Source organism: Amia ocellicauda, chromosome 19 (assembly GCF_036373705.1).
Source record: "Amia ocellicauda isolate fAmiCal2 chromosome 19, fAmiCal2.hap1, whole genome shotgun sequence".
Classification (NCBI taxonomy): domain Eukaryota; kingdom Metazoa; phylum Chordata; class Actinopteri; order Amiiformes; family Amiidae; genus Amia; species Amia ocellicauda.
In genome coordinates this window covers 10256139-10272163 of record NC_089868.1, presented here as the reverse complement: position 1 = coordinate 10272163, position 16025 = coordinate 10256139, and the positions used below count along the sequence as shown (strand labels likewise).

Genomic DNA, 16025 nt, shown 5'->3' with positions numbered 1-16025 from the left:
CCCTGACCCCATACACTATATATAAGCATGTCACCAAACACTTATCTCCTTAAACCACAGTGTTACAAAGTGTAATTTTTGCATGACCATGTTTCTGAGCCATAAGTGAGCACTGGTAGTATGCATTGATTAAATACTTTTCTCTTCAGGCAGATATGAAGACTGCACACACCCACACATAGTTTTACTGTTGTAAACCATTATTATGTAAATGGCGCAGTGTAATTCTCCATAATATTATAAAAAATTGAATACAAATAATTAAAAAAACAAGTAAATGGTCATTATAATACTTGAGCAATGAAATAAAGTTTACTCTCACAAATTATTAGAATTTCATATTTTGCCTTACTCTTTTGTCCAATTAAATGTCTCATCCCTCTACATTGTCTGCAACTGAGACAACAAAAAACATTTTGCTTTTATACAGTTTCTAAATGATTTATACACCTTCTAAACTCAAATTACTGCTATAAAACAGTGGAAACTAAATAAATGTGGATTTCTTTTTGTACTCACAATAGTAGTGTTTGAACTACAAAAAGTGTAGCTGTTGTTTGGGTCATTGTAACCATGTTGACTAGGTGATGTCAGCTTCCAAAAAGATAAGACAGAGTTCATGCTATCCAGCCATCAAGCTTTCTATAAAAGAGTCAAATACACAATCATTGGGAGTCACTGACTGAAGCCATCATGAAGTGGTTTCTATTGTTAGTGTGGTTATCTTCAGTGGGTAAGTTGTCTTTGAGCCCCAATTTACAATAATAAACAATACCTGCTTTTTTTAATATAAATAATCATTTAGTTAATTCTTTCCTTTGTGTTTTGTTTTAGGCTGTGACACAATCAATCTTGGTAAGTGCTTTCTATGTATACAGGTTTCATGAATATTTAGTTGAATGTAAAGTTTCAAATAAGACACGATTCACAACAAAATGTATATGTTAAAAATCAAATCAGCAAACATATATTTATATAAGAAATATACAAATTATATACAAATTCAGGTGTGTGTGTGTTTGTTATATATTGTTTAACTTCAAAATATTTTGACATACTGTAAGGCGTACTGTAATGTAACACCACAGCAGTCATTATCAAGATGATGTAGTGAATTGATAACTTTAACATTATAGGGATATGTTTGTCATTCAGAGCCCAGATTCAGCTTCAAAAAAACCTATGAATACAAGTATGAAGGAATTATAAAGATTAGGCACACTGAAAGGAACTTGGTGGAATCAGGCCTGAAAATTACATGTGGACTGGAAATCAATGCAATCGGGAAGGATCTGTTCCTTCTCAAGGTACAAGTCTGTTCGTTCTTGTTAACATTGGCCGATCTTGTTTTGTTTTGTAAAATAAAACACAAGTGTAAAATATCAACCACCTTTATTTCCATGTTAGCAGTAAATAAATGCATGGTACATTTAGTCACAGTTAGTCCTGTCTGTCCGAGCTGTGGCTGTGTCCTCAGACGCAAAAAAAAATAGTTTTAATGTTTTCTTGTCATTGTCATCTTGTCTTGTTTGTTAAATCACTGTTATTCAAAGGTTAAAAATCTGGTCTTCCAAGAATATAATGGTCTCCCTGGGAAGAGCGCATTTTATGCTTCGCCAAAGCTAACCCAGAAACTGGCAACCCAACTCACACAACCCATGAAGTTTGAATACAGTAGAGGCCGCATTGGTGACATATTTGCAGTGTCCGACGTCTCTGACGCAGCCATCAACATCGTGAGAGGGATTCTCAGTGTCCTGGATATCACCGCCAAGAACAACGCACCTATCTATGAAATGTATGAGGTATGTATCACCATTTAAAAAAACTGATATGAATAATGATTAATGATGATTTAAAAAGTTACGCAAAAAAACACCACACATATATACGTCCTCATAGACTAGTGTTTAAATTTGAAATGTAATTCAGATGTATAAGAATAATATACACACCCATGATGTATGCTTTTTGTAAATCAGGATATCTGATGTATTTCATTTTGCAAGTGTCTCTATCAAGTATATAGATGTTAAAAAGATATAATCATCAACTCATGTGTCATTTTTTATATGTATTTATTCACTAACAGAATGGAATTCATGGAAAATGCTATACCTACTATACCATCCTGAAAGACAAAAAAACAGACAATATCAACATCACTCGATCTACAGACTTAAACAACTGCCTGCACAAGGTAGAAAAGTACCTGGGGATGGCTCATGCCCAAGACTGCAAACATTTTAAAGAGGTAAGATAAGGAATTATAAAACACCAATATAAATCTGTCTGTGTGGCGACCCTTAAAAAGCAGTAGTTCCTGAAACACCAGTCCGTGGACCGGTGCTGATCCGTAATTTCACAATATCACATTTATCTCATATCTATATAAGATAATCCATCAAAATAATAAGAAAATCCAAATGCTTCAAATGTTCTGTATTGTTTTAGCATTTTTAACTAATTTGTAATATTCACTAAATGGGAAAACAAAACATTGAGAAAAGAGTTGATAACTAGCTTTTTTGTGCCTGCATTTTTCTATTAAACCATCACCCCAGCAATTCAAACAGTACTGCATGAAACAGGGATACAATCTCAAATATGAGATTACCCCCTAACCTCCTTCTACTCCTTTACTTACAACTCAAGTAAGTAAAGGGAACGGAACATCATACGCCATTTTACACAGAGTTGTCTAAGGCCGGGATTAAATCAAAAATTTGACCCACCCTCTAATCGAAAACTACAGAACTGTACTCAGTTGCGGCTTCATTTTTAATAAGAAGACACTTTCTTCTAAACATAAATGTAACAGCTATGATGTACAGGTTTGTAGTTTCCTATTAGCGGGTGGGTCAAAGTTTTGATTTAATCTGGCCCTAAATCTGTGTAACATCTTTATTGTGCAAGTGTTGTTAATGTCTGATGTTTCCCTTTCCACCAGAGTGGCTCAAATCGTAAAGACGTTATCAGATACAGCTATGCCCTGAAGGCTGCTGAAGATGGTTCTGTGATAACAAATGCAGATGTACAAGAGATTCAGCAGTTCACACCATTCAGTGTGAAAGATGGGGCTTCTATACTGGAGGCAACGTAAGACAATCGTTTGTATTCTTCACTTTTTAAATCGTTATGTAATCACCTCGTGAGAATCTTAGAATTGGGTGAAACAGGCTGCCCCTACAAACTTGTTCTTAATTGTAAACACAGTGATTTCTGCATAGACTGAAGTGTTTACAATGCGATGGGAGCTTTATAGCACGTATATAACGTATTTGTGTCTCCAATCCTCCTTTTTGTTTTAAGAAAAATGCTTGCACTGTTGAGTGTGAAGGACAACCAGGAGAAACCACCTACTATCTTACTGGCAAACAGAGGGAGCTTGACGTACGCATTCGGAGTCAAATTAAATCAGTTCCCAACAATGATCACGAAATTAGAGAACCCAGTGGATGAGGTACCAATACATAGTTTATCTTTCTAATTAAAACATAACAACAATGTTTTTTTAGGCTTGCTTATTTAAAAATAATGCAAAGGAACACAATAGCTGAGATCACTTATTTAAAATTATTCATTCATTTATTATTATTATTATTATTATTATTAGTAGTAGTAGTAGTAGTAGTAGTAGTAGTAGTAGTAGTAGTATCAAATCACTATCATATCATATCGTATAGTATCACTATAATAATAATATTAATATTTGTTGTGTGATGGGATGTTGGGTTAGTTTAAAAACAAAAGCTTTACTTCAATGCATTATATCAGATGTTCAGTTAATCCCTAACTTTCTGCTACTGAATGCATTACAGATTGCTGGTTTAATGCAGCGTTTGGTGATGGCAAACACCAAACAGATTGATGTTAACTCTACCACAGATGTCCTCAGACTATACCAAATGCTAAATCTGGCCACGATTGAAAACCTTGAGTCTCTATGGAAAATATTTTCTGGAGACCAAAACAAGAGGTAAATACAAATAAATTAAATTCTCTATTGCAGGGCTCAGAAGAAGAAGTTCACTTCCCTTGATAAAGTAAAATCAACCAAATGTTCTGACTCTACATCAAAGCACAGACTTTGGAGTTCATTTACTGCTTCTTTCTCAAATGATTTATGTATATGCATGTGTAATTAATTTCTGTCATAGCCTATTAACAGGCAGACGTTCCTTGATTCTTTGAAACAAATCCATTCCTTCATAGGAGGTGGCTTTTGGACTCCATCCAGGCAATTTCAGACACTAAGGTTATCATATTCATAAAAAAGAGAATTCAGAATCAGGATATTACATGGGGTGAAGCCAGCCAAGTATTGATGGTAGTACTGAATAAAATGACAGCTGATCACGAAGCTGTAGAACAATCTAAGGTAAGGATATATATTTCTAATAAGACAAGTATAATTACATGACATGCAAATAAAATCACACCCAATAAATGATGTTCCTATATGTGCATTTATGAAGGATATTTAGCATGATGCATCATAGATGAAATATGAAATCAAAAATAGGACAGAGAGACTATCAGACAAAAAAGCAGTGCCTTGTTGAGCTTAAAGATTCAAAACAAATACATATTTTAAATGGTCTAAATTGCATAACACATACAGTGTTTCCGCAAAGTAGCAGAAAAGTCTCCCTTTCTCCCCAAACAGGAATTTCTGAGAATCCCATTTATTAAGGATCAGATAGTCCTTTGGAGGACAGTGATGCTTGGTTATGGATCACTGGTTTACAGGTACTGCTCTTATTTTGAGGATTGTCCTGAAGATGTTCTTGAGGTACAGTATAGTATAATTATTATATTTTATACAAATCTATATTTGATATAAAAATTATGATCTCTCTCTCTCTCTCTCTCTCTCTCTCTCTCTCTCTCTTTCTCTCTCTGAATTATTCTCCTGATTTGATATTTTATAAGTAGTTTTTTCCATAGGGAAGGTGAAGCACCCTCTATAAAAAAAAAATCCCTTTTCCCTTTTCTCTCTCATAGCCTCTCCATGAGTTTGCCAATAACGCACTCAATGAAGCCAATCAAGCGAACATGGTTCTGGCACTGAAGGCCATAGGGAATGCAGGACAGCCCTCTAGCATTAAGACCATCAAGAAATTCTTGCCTGGATATGACGAGAAGGCTACAAAGCTTCCTCTCTTACTTCAACATAATGCTGTGTTGGCTCTGAGGAACATTGCTGTTAAAGACCCCAGGAGAGTGAGTCTGCTGCTTAGCTTATGGTCTTTGAAAAGTGTTTTTACATGTAATATTTAAAGAAAAAAAAACGGTAGTCTTCTTGGAACCCTTTCTTATTTACCCAATTTAAGCAAAAACTAGACAGAACTAAAATATTTCTGTGGCAGGTCTGAAAGTATATAGACTGCGTAGACTGAATTGAAGTTAACATACTTTTTCCAAGTGCAGGGCCTTTATTCAGTTTAAATAAAGCGATGTCTGCAAATCAAAGAACGGAACATTTTCACTTGGCAGTGCCAACAATTAGATACATACAGATACCATAGCTTCTGTTCTTTGCCTTTGGGATATTTAAGTGTTTTGCATATTCATGCTAATTTGACCTCTCCAATGGTAATTTCAGGTTCAAGACATAGCATTGAGAATCTTTATGGATGATGATCATCAAGCTGAAGTCCGGATCTATGCTTGTTTAATTCTATTTGAAACAAGTCCTTCTATGGCTCTTGTTTCAACAATATCAGCATATCTCCTAAAGGAGAAGAACCTACAAGTGGCCAGTTTCTGTTATTCACAGATTTATGCTATTTCAAGATCCACCACCCCTGATAACAAGGAAGCGTGAGTGTTCCCATTTTTCTACCAATCATGCGCCAAATAAATTAAAATCATGAAATGTGATGCTATGAAATGTTATTAATATTTTTTGTTTTTTTAGGTCAATTGCTTGCAGTGTAGCTGTCAAGATTCTGAAGCCCAAATTTGATCACCTTAGCTATCGTTACAGCAAAGCTTTCCACTTCGATATGTTTAATGGTGAGTGTAAGGCTGCAAATAAACCACTATATGTTTTAAAATAGTATAATATAAACACATTTAATTTTCTGGTGCTGTGTGGTGTCACTCCTGTTTGCTCTTCCATTTCCTACTTGTAATCACCCCCCTAATCTTTTAGTCAGGTGACAGGAAACCATTGAAAATCCCACTTCAAGGGTGGGAATAAACGTGGTTATTTATATTCTACCTGTACAGAACGCATTTTGACTGGAATGTCTGCTGACCTTTATATGGTTAATAATCCTGGCAATTATCTACCAACTGCTCTTATTACCCGATTCAAAGCCTATTCTATTTGGAAGAAAATACAGCCAGTTGAGGTAATCATTTACATTTATTATATAAACGTTTCCCATTGTTTTGACTTTATTTGTAAATGTATTTTTACATGCTGTGATTTATTTTTATTTTTTGTTTGACAGTTTGGTGTTCACTTAGAAGGAATCCAAGAATTTATCAACAATCCTGCAAAAATGGTAAGCTGGGAATACGAAAGAATTTGACTGCAACAATAATTCAATTAGATGTATTTTGTGGTAATAGTAAAAGTAACTAATCTAGAGTGAAATTAAAGCACAATTCAGTATCATAAGTCATCGTTACGCTCACTGCAGAGAAACCAAAATGTTTCACACTTGTCAGAAATACATGTGATTATTTTAAAAACAAAATTGATTGATTGACATGCTGTGTATTTTTTTTTCCCTCTCCTGATCAAATTGTCTCATTAAAGATGACAAAAGAAGCATGTAATGAAAAGGCCCTGAATGTAATTTACAATTAGTATAAATATATATAATCAGGAGTGAATGCATTTATGTATATTTCTCTTTTACATTTGAAATGTATTAGTTGGCTGAATGGAGTACCTTTCCAAAAGATAAACCTCTTGCCTCTGGCTATGTGAAAATCTTGGGTCAGGAGGTCTTTTTCGGAAGCATCAACAAAAATATGATTGAGGTAAGATTCAAGTTACACATTAATATTACTAATTGTATGCATGCTGCTTTGAAATGTTAATAGTAGCTTATATGCCTGCAGTGATGACAACCAGTTTTATCTGAGATGTAGGGATCTTTTAAAGAATACAAATCTGTTCATGAGATTCGACTGTCTTCAATGGTGATAAGAAGGAACATGACTAAATCACACATACACACAAATTGTAAACCTAAATCTTATATTTCTTAGACATAGTTAATGCATTTTGCGTGTATTTACAGATTTAATATAACTACAGCAACTGATCTGCATTTTTACAGACAATGGCTACAATGGCAGGAAAAAATGGCAAAGCATTTACAACAATTGCAGATCTTCAACGTGGAATGGCATTTGATTGGACATCGCCATTTTTAGTTGCTGAAACCCGATACATACAACCCACCTGCCTTGGGCTTCCAGCTGAAATTAGCAAGAGCTACTTTTCTATTTTGGGTATAAAAGTTAATGGTAAGAACTTGGTTGTATAAATCTGGTATTATGAAGGGATGAATGATTATAATTCAGAATATTATTAGTAACAACAATTCATAAAATAACTTCAAGTTACACAAAAAACACAAAGTTTCTTGTATAACCTCTAAATATCTATTTATGTTATCGTAGAAATCTGGATCAATATTAATGTCATCTAAACTTGGTAAAGATTGTATTTTAAAAGATGTTTACAGTTTACTAAAACCCGTAAAATAAACACATTCAAATATACAAACATACATATATGACCAATCAACAATACAAATTACAGTAATCTAAGGCTTTCTGATTGAGATTAAACTAGATAATTTAAGAATATTTTGTGTATAATATATGTGTAAAAATAGTATCCTATTTTGCCAACCATGGTAAAGAATACAATCTATCATTCTATTTTCCAGCAAAAGCAAAATTAAACCCAGCCCCAACAGATAACTTAACCGAGTTGATAAAAGCAGACATTGAACTTCAGGTGGATGGCGCTATAAGGTAAACACATATGCAGAAGTGGATTTGAAAATGTATTTTAATTTCATAATTTTATGTAAATATATTGTATTTTGTATTTTTTTATATTGTTATTAAACAGCAAAAGTTATTTAGAAAGATGTGATCTCAAAAAGAGATGGCTCTACATAAGAGACTATTGATGTATAATTACTCATATTTTTATGTTGCAGGGTCGTCAAAGATTTGTATTGTTATCATGGAATTAATACAGAATGGTTACAGTCTGGAGCTGAATTGTATTCAAAAGCTACAACCGTTTTGCCACTGAACTTTAAACTGAAGATGAATATGCAGAAAAGGAAAATTGAGATTGATACTCCCCCATGTCAGAAGGAAAATGAAATATTTTATGTCGGGTATGTTGTTTCTCCTGACCTTTTCCCATGACTCCCAATTCAAGAAAAACAAGATGTCTCTTAGTAAAATTTAAAAAAAGAATTTGAATGTATTCACAAGTTTAGTGACATATCATATATGTATTTCTTTCATGTGTTGTACAAGTGCAAGATGACACCACATTCAATTTTCTGCAATTACAAAACAATTACATACAAATATTATTTTCCCCTTTTTTATCCAATCCTGTCTTTTCCTCTGACTCATTTTTCAACTTTAAGATCTGCATGTTTTTGTTCTTGCTGTGTGTAAAACAAGCCATGACTCAATTTAACTTGCACTATTTCTCTGTTGTGTTTAATATAATTATTTTCATTTTTTGTTTGTTATACAGCACTGAACTTTTTGCTGTCTCAAGAAATATTGAAGACGTCTCTGAAAAAAAGACTCCCATGATGCCTTTGAATGAGGTTTTTGAAGAAATACCCTCTAACAAAGTAGGTGTGCCTTTAAGGCTTACTATATTAAAGACAATAACCATAGTACATTGTACTTTAATCATATAGAAAAAAAATAATTATATATATATATATATATATACAATAAACAAACACATTTCTCTCTTGAGTGTCTTAGAATAGATTATACACTAATGAAGTGGTCGATTCATTCTCATTATATGATCAAAATAGTGTTATTGTCTTGATTTTTTCTCTTATCTTGACAGCCTGCAAAGTTTCAAAGCACTTCATCCAAAGATGAGAAATCATCATCATCATACTGGAGAGGGTATACAAAGATATACCAAGAAGACACCAACATCTGTGTTGCAGCAAACAACTTTGGGATGGAAGTCTGTATGGAAACAAATGCAAGATCTGCACACAATGTCAATAACTGCTTCCTTTATTACCTAACAGGAAGCACTTACATTAAAATTAAACTCAAACCAGGTATACATACATTTATAATATTAATATAATTTGAGAACATTTGTCAAATTCAAATTCTGTATATACTTTTTGGAATGATTTTGAAGGCATTTTGCACACAACTCTTCCCCAGAACATCAGAGAAACGTTTAATTTTGGTAGGATGTAAAATTGTAACTTAAGAATCCTTGAAAACCTTTTTTATTTTCATAAATAACATAGCCTAACATAACCTTAGAAAGCCTTGCTGTTAATATGTATAGCAATGTATTCTGTGTTTTTGTGTTGTATCTCTAAAGTAGTGTCTACAGCTGGACCCATTGAGAAGATACATATGGAAATTAATGCATCCCCCAGAGAAGGAGCTCAAAGATTTAATCTGATGATGATAGAAACCATCAGGAGTAACAAAGTATGGATCCACATCTTTTACGAGTCTATGATTAGAAGAAAGCATCCTGAACTGAAAAGCTTTCATTTTCCCAGCTTCCTTCATGGATAAGACTAGGAGCAAAATATAGCACAGCTGAGCAAAGATTAAAGTAACTTAAATTGCTTACTGATACTGTAGTTTGTCAGTTTTACTGGTACATTACAGTGTATCAGTCTATACAGGCTTACATTTACCTCTGTCAGCTGTCAGAATCATGTCAGAATAAAATAATAATAATAATAATAATAAATAATAATAATACATCTGTGGGTATAATATATATTTTCAAAGCAGATTTTAAACGTAATTTCGAAGGATTATAATCAGCGGTGTAGTCGAGGGCATCTGCAGGTATACGCCATATGCCCACCTAATTTGAATGTGACTTTGCCTATGCCCACCTTATTTAAATGTGACTTTGCCTATGCCCACCTAATTTGAATGTGACTTTGCCTATGCCCACCTAATTTGAATGTGACTTTGCGTATGCCCACCAAATTTGGGGTAAACCTGTCCTGTCATTTATTAATGTATATGTATTGTAAAACTAAATATTGAACTTTGCAGATAAATATCTGCCACACTCCAGGCACTAGCAAATCATGAGCACAGCCCTCCCCCCCAGGTTGACAAATTATCAGTACTCCTTCCCCCCCGGTTAAAGTATACCCAACTCTTCAGTCATCGCTACAGCACTGATTATAATGAAGCCTGACTTGTAGTTTCAGAATACATATGGTCTATATTTTGGCTCTCCAGAACACCACTAGAAGAGGGAGTTCCTCCTCTAGTTCTTCAAGAAGCAGGGCTTCCAGTGAAACAGGACATCGCGATGCAGGCAGCTCTTCATCCGAGTCCAGCTCCTCCAGTTCCTCCGCAAGAGGGAAGAGACGAGGCTCGGGAAGACCAGCGTGGAGCAGCAGCAAGGTCCTGAGCGTTGGCAGGAACAGCAGTGAGTCCTCCAGCTCATCCTCACAGTCACAGGTATGTTCTTCTTACCATTGGTGCCCTGAGTGGAGTTAAGAAAAAAACACTGGCGCAAACAAATCCAGTTTCACCCCTTTGAACATTCATGTGATTGCAGGGCAGACGTCGTTCTCATATCAGGGCAGATTTATTCAAGCTCTTCAACTCTGATGAGGTAATACACGTTTGTTTGTCCATTTCGTTTCTTATTCCCTCTCTTTCCATCCATCGCCAATATCTCGAAGACGTATGTCATATGTTCAATACATAAATTACAAACCACGGTTGTTCACTTCCTGTACTAAATTGCCAGCAGCAACCTGCAGATTTTATAGAAAAGGATTTGATTGCATTAAGTTACTGATTCATTCATTCATTCATTAAATTGTACCTTAAGTGGAATGAAAATCAGAAGACCCTCTGGCACTCAAATACTAGAATTAGACCAGAGACTCCCAAACTGAAAAGACTGGGAAGACTGGGAAGACATGGAAGTTATTGATCAATTAAACAAATAACATGTTCAATTAAGGGACCACTGATCATTGAGGGGCTGAAAGGGTAGTTCAATTTCTTTATACCAAATCTCTAAATAACTTAATTTAACCTGTTGAATTGATTACATATACATTGTTCCAAATGTTAAGAAACTGATGTTGGATAGGGGCTCTCTAGGACTGGGTTTGGACAGCACTGATTTAGACACTAGGACACTGTTTTTTTAAAAATGTCAATTAATCCATGGTGGCCCGTGATATTTGTATTTAAATTACATGGTGTTACAAACAAAACACATAAATATATAATACATCAAATAAAATGAATAATGGAAGTTATGTATAGGGCTATAAAGTATATAATTCAATATAATATTTATTTGCTTTTCAGTCCAGATTTGCTGAAAATAGTACAAAGCCTGCTGTTACTTTCAAAGCTGTTGCAGAGGGGAAAAAAACACAGGGCTACGAAGGAGCTATATATTACGTGAGGAAAAGCATTCAACTTTTGATCTCTGAGGTTACTGATGGAAGCAAATGGAAGATGTGCACAGATACTGAGCTGGATATGCAGTCCTGGAGAACAATGGTAATACAGACCTAAATCAAATACTTATTGAATGTGTCACTGGACTAAAACAAGGTTATTTTGAGTTAAAATACTTTAAAATCCTTGATAATATCAGTACTTTTGTTTATTTGATGCCAGATGCAGGTCAGATGGGGAAACGATTGTACACAATACAAGATGGCTGTTCAGACTGCAATTGATTACAACACTCACAAGGAATTTCTAATTAATTCTATATTGCAATGGGAGGATGTACCAGAGTATATGAAACAAACTGGAACAAGGTAGGAACCATACAGTATCAGTAACTGGTTCACAAGGCAACTGAAAATACTGCTTTTGATAGAAAACTATGACCGCCAGACATCTTTCACAACAATGAAGGCCATGTCATTCACCAGTATCCCAATGAATATCCATAAATACTTGAATAACTTCTAAATTCTAACTTGTATTTGTCACCCTCTTCAGCATTAATGATTACATCCCTGGAATGGCTTTTCTGCTGGGTTTTTATCAAAAGCAAAACCAAAATCCCACATCTCAAGTTTCTGTTACACTTGTAGAAGTATCATCTACAAATATGAATATTATGATGAACACTCCTGAGGTGAGTATTCTTCCTACGTCACGTGCTTCTTTAGTAATGAAATGTACTTTCTAAAATACTCAATCAATCGCAAACACTTTTGATGTGTCCGTTTTCATTTTTCTAGGTTGACACTAACAGGAATGAAACAGTATATTGTAATTTCTGACTCATAATGAACTGTTTCCTGAAATGTATATATTTTGTAAATTGCCCCGAGTAAGAGTGTCAAATATAATAAATGTAATACATATAATAATAATTAATATTATTATTCATAAAAATAATAATTTACACCTGTAGCAACTTTAAAGATGCAATCTCTAATCAAATTTAAGATGATATCTTGAAATGGAATGCACTGGATTTATAACTGAGAGCAATAACATGTTCCATATGGTTTGTAAGCAAGAGAATGTTTGAATGAACATGATATATATATTTGGATTATATATGTATTTTTTTTTTCAGCGAACAGTGTACCAATATGATATCCCATTACCATTCCAAATTCCTTATCTAAACAGTAATACTCCACAAATTCAAATGATTCGAGACATGCAGGGATTGAAAGGTAAGTATCTGCTTTCAAGCACTTTTGTGCAAATGGTATAACATTATCCAGTGGGATACAATAGAATAAAGAGAAAAATTACTTCATACACAAATTAGTGATTATTAACAACCTGTTTGCATTCAATAACTGTAAACTCATATGACAGGTTTTTATGACCCAATTTATGTTCTAATTAGGAGCACTAGCTCAAGTGATGACTGATTTAACTATGTAACACAATTTTTGTTCCTGGGCAGTAAGTGTTATTTCCTAATTGCTTATCCCTCAAAAGTATAGAAAATGTCTATTATTCCCCACAAACTTTGTGACCAGGACAATGATATTTTGTAAATACAGTATAATCGTAAATCTCTACTTACTTCTAAATCTTTTGTAGTAATTTTTGTATTACTTTAGTATAAATACATGTTAATTTGATTTCATATGTTGTTTTTTTCTGACTTTATGTGAACGAAAAGACACAAAGTTGCCCGTTTCCTCATTGGAAATAGTTACATTTCAAAATATCACTGTCCTGGTCACAAAAGCAAAGTTTGTGGGGGATAATAGACATTTTCTATACTTTTGAGGCATAAACAATTAGGAAATAACACTTACTACCCAGGAACAAAAATAATAAAAAAAAAATGGTAGACTGTGTTTTCAATGTGTGGATATATTCTTTCAGTCTTCCAAAGAACTGCAAGGAAAATTAAAATAGCAGTTTTAAAAACAGTTAAAACAGGTATTTTGTCATTTTAGTTTCAAAATAACTCATATGACTAATTTTTGGTTTGTTTGTTTGTTTGTTTGCCGTGTGCTTGTTTGATTTCAGACGAGTGCTCGGTTGAAGGAAATAACTTCAAAACTTTTAATGACATCAAGTTCACCTCTCCAATGCCCAAAGCATGTTACCATGTGTTAGCTCAAGACTGCACAAGTGACATGAAGTTCCTGGTTATGATGAAACAAGAGGCTTCCAGTAAGAAAGAAATTCACATCAGAACACCTTCTGGGTGAGTGCAATGTATTTACTAAGTCTTTTCTTTATTATGCCTTATTGCAATATGACTGTATGATTGTAAATCTATGGATGTTCTCCCGGGGGGAAAAAATAACACAAAAAAATAATAAAATAACGTAAAAGACGTAAACACAAAACGTAACGTAACAGACATAAGACAAAGATAAGACAAAGACGTAAAACTAAGTATGACAAATTAAGTAACAGTACCTTAACTTCACTTAACTTCAGTGCACAATGCCAATTATAAGTCTTTATGCATACATTCATCAGTGTAAAACCTCAAACTATGCTCCTTTTTTTTACTGGAATGGTCTTATATTACAACCTATCACCTAAGTAGATGACAGGGGCATTACATTGCAAATCTGTCTAATTGTTTTCATCAGATCTCTGTACATGTACCGTAAAGATGCAGGAGACTTTGTCCTCACGCTGAACAATTCGTCAGTGCTGATGTCTGCCTTGCCATTAAAAGACGTATCAGGTATGCGACTTTTACAGCCTCTTAATAGACAATGTAAATGCATTGCTTATAAGAAAATTTAAGCAGTGCTACATTTTGTTCAAACAATGTCAAGCACATTTTCCTAGAAAATCATGACAAATATTTTGCATGAAAAACAGACATTTGACTTAAAAGGTATGAAACCACTGCTCAGTAACCACACCTAAAGTCTAAAGTATTGGAAAATGAAATGTGTAGGATTCAGTCTACAGCAACCGTTCCTGGAAATTTTAACCAATAACAGTAATGTACTCTTAATTTTCAACAGGAGAACTGCTTATCAGCAAACTTGGAGACAGTGTCCTTCTACAAGCACCAACATTTGGACTTGACAGCTTACATTTCGATGGAGAGGCAGTGAAGGTGACATTTGTGGGGGGAGATACTTTCATCATATCTGAATACTGTCTCTTGTACATACTGTTACCAAAACCATCACAATGTTCTTCCTCTCGTAAAGGTTGTGATTGAGTCATGGATGAGGGGAAAGACGTGTGGTCTGTGTGGACAAGCTGATGGCGAAAGAATGACTGAATTCAGAATGCCCAATTTGTACACTGCCAAGAATTCTACTAGTTTTGTCCATTCCTGGATGGTGCAAGGAGAATCCTGCTCAGATGGTACGACTGTTTATTCCTCCTGATGTCGATGGAACAATAAAAAGGATACGCAAATTAAGTAATTGATCCTCTGTGTAGTGAACAGTAGTTTGTTAAATTATTTAATGAGCAGAATCATTTAATAGCCTTGGAAACATCTATTTTATGACATCATATCCAAAATTTTGCTCATCTATTGGAATGTGCCGTCAATTCTGAATCAAAAATGGTTGTAGGCACTTTGTTATTCCATGAGCCCAAGTTGATGTCCCATTTGAAATGTTTCAAAAGTGTTGTTGGCTGATGGTGAGAACCTCTTTTTCCAGATTGTAAATTGCAGCGCCAGCCAGTGAAGCTGGACAGAGAAGTCAACTTGCTTGGAACAAAGTCCAAATGTTATTCAGTTCAGCCCGTGCTGCGCTGCAGACCTGGGTGCTCAGCAGAAGTCACCATCCCCGTCTCTGTCGGATTCCACTGCGTTCCTCTTGGTAGGTTTTGATGTCCATTTAGTTCACTGAGAAAATACACATGGCTGGGGCTTGTACTGTTGTCCGAAATGTTTTAATTGGTCATGTTATTTTCTTAGTATAAGTACAAGGGTCTTTTGATTTCATATATTATGTATTGGTTCCACTGAAGCTACTGTAATGTCAGATGATCTTCTAAACTTCTTAAATGTTATAATAGTGTCTTTCAACTGTAGGTAATCAATGACATGTTTATTTTTTATTGGATACTGAATGAATATCTCTGGCTTTGCAGATACCAGTGTGAGTGAGAAGGACGTCCAGACCATGTTTGATCAGAAGGCTGAGCATGTGGAAGGAACCATGGAGGCCCACACTGCTTGCTCTTGCAGTGGTGCTGAATGTCCTTAGGCCTCCAATGATCTTGGGATTGTTACCTATACTCTACAAGATATTAAAAAGTGTATTGGGGAAAAATATATAAATTAATGAGCATTAATAAAACAAACTATCGTA

General features: G+C 34.5%; 1 protein-coding gene across 2 annotated transcripts; it reads left to right on the top strand.

The window, feature by feature from the left end:
• The first annotated feature begins 658 nt into the window (after window positions 1-658).
• Window positions 659-16025, top strand: LOC136714469 (vitellogenin). Of its 2 annotated transcripts, none has more exons than XM_066691986.1 (34): window positions 659-733; window positions 835-855; window positions 1156-1307; window positions 1554-1805; window positions 2093-2254; window positions 2951-3099; window positions 3313-3463; window positions 3822-3979; window positions 4216-4381; window positions 4670-4795; window positions 5008-5226; window positions 5609-5826; window positions 5924-6021; window positions 6238-6362; window positions 6465-6518; window positions 6895-7002; window positions 7305-7494; window positions 7923-8010; window positions 8202-8387; window positions 8762-8864; window positions 9095-9320; window positions 9602-9711; window positions 10492-10716; window positions 10817-10873; window positions 11587-11784; window positions 11905-12050; window positions 12238-12376; window positions 12827-12929; window positions 13747-13927; window positions 14325-14422; window positions 14712-14806; window positions 14904-15063; window positions 15369-15530; window positions 15805-16025. In XM_066691986.1, exons 1-34 carry the CDS (start codon window positions 694-696, stop codon window positions 15918-15920), a joined length of 4782 nt encoding a protein of 1593 aa, XP_066548083.1. In that variant the 5' UTR covers window positions 659-693; the 3' UTR covers window positions 15921-16025. The 2 variants fall into 2 exon arrangements, with proteins under 2 accessions (XP_066548083.1, XP_066548082.1); XM_066691985.1 differs by having other exon boundaries at window positions 9599-9711.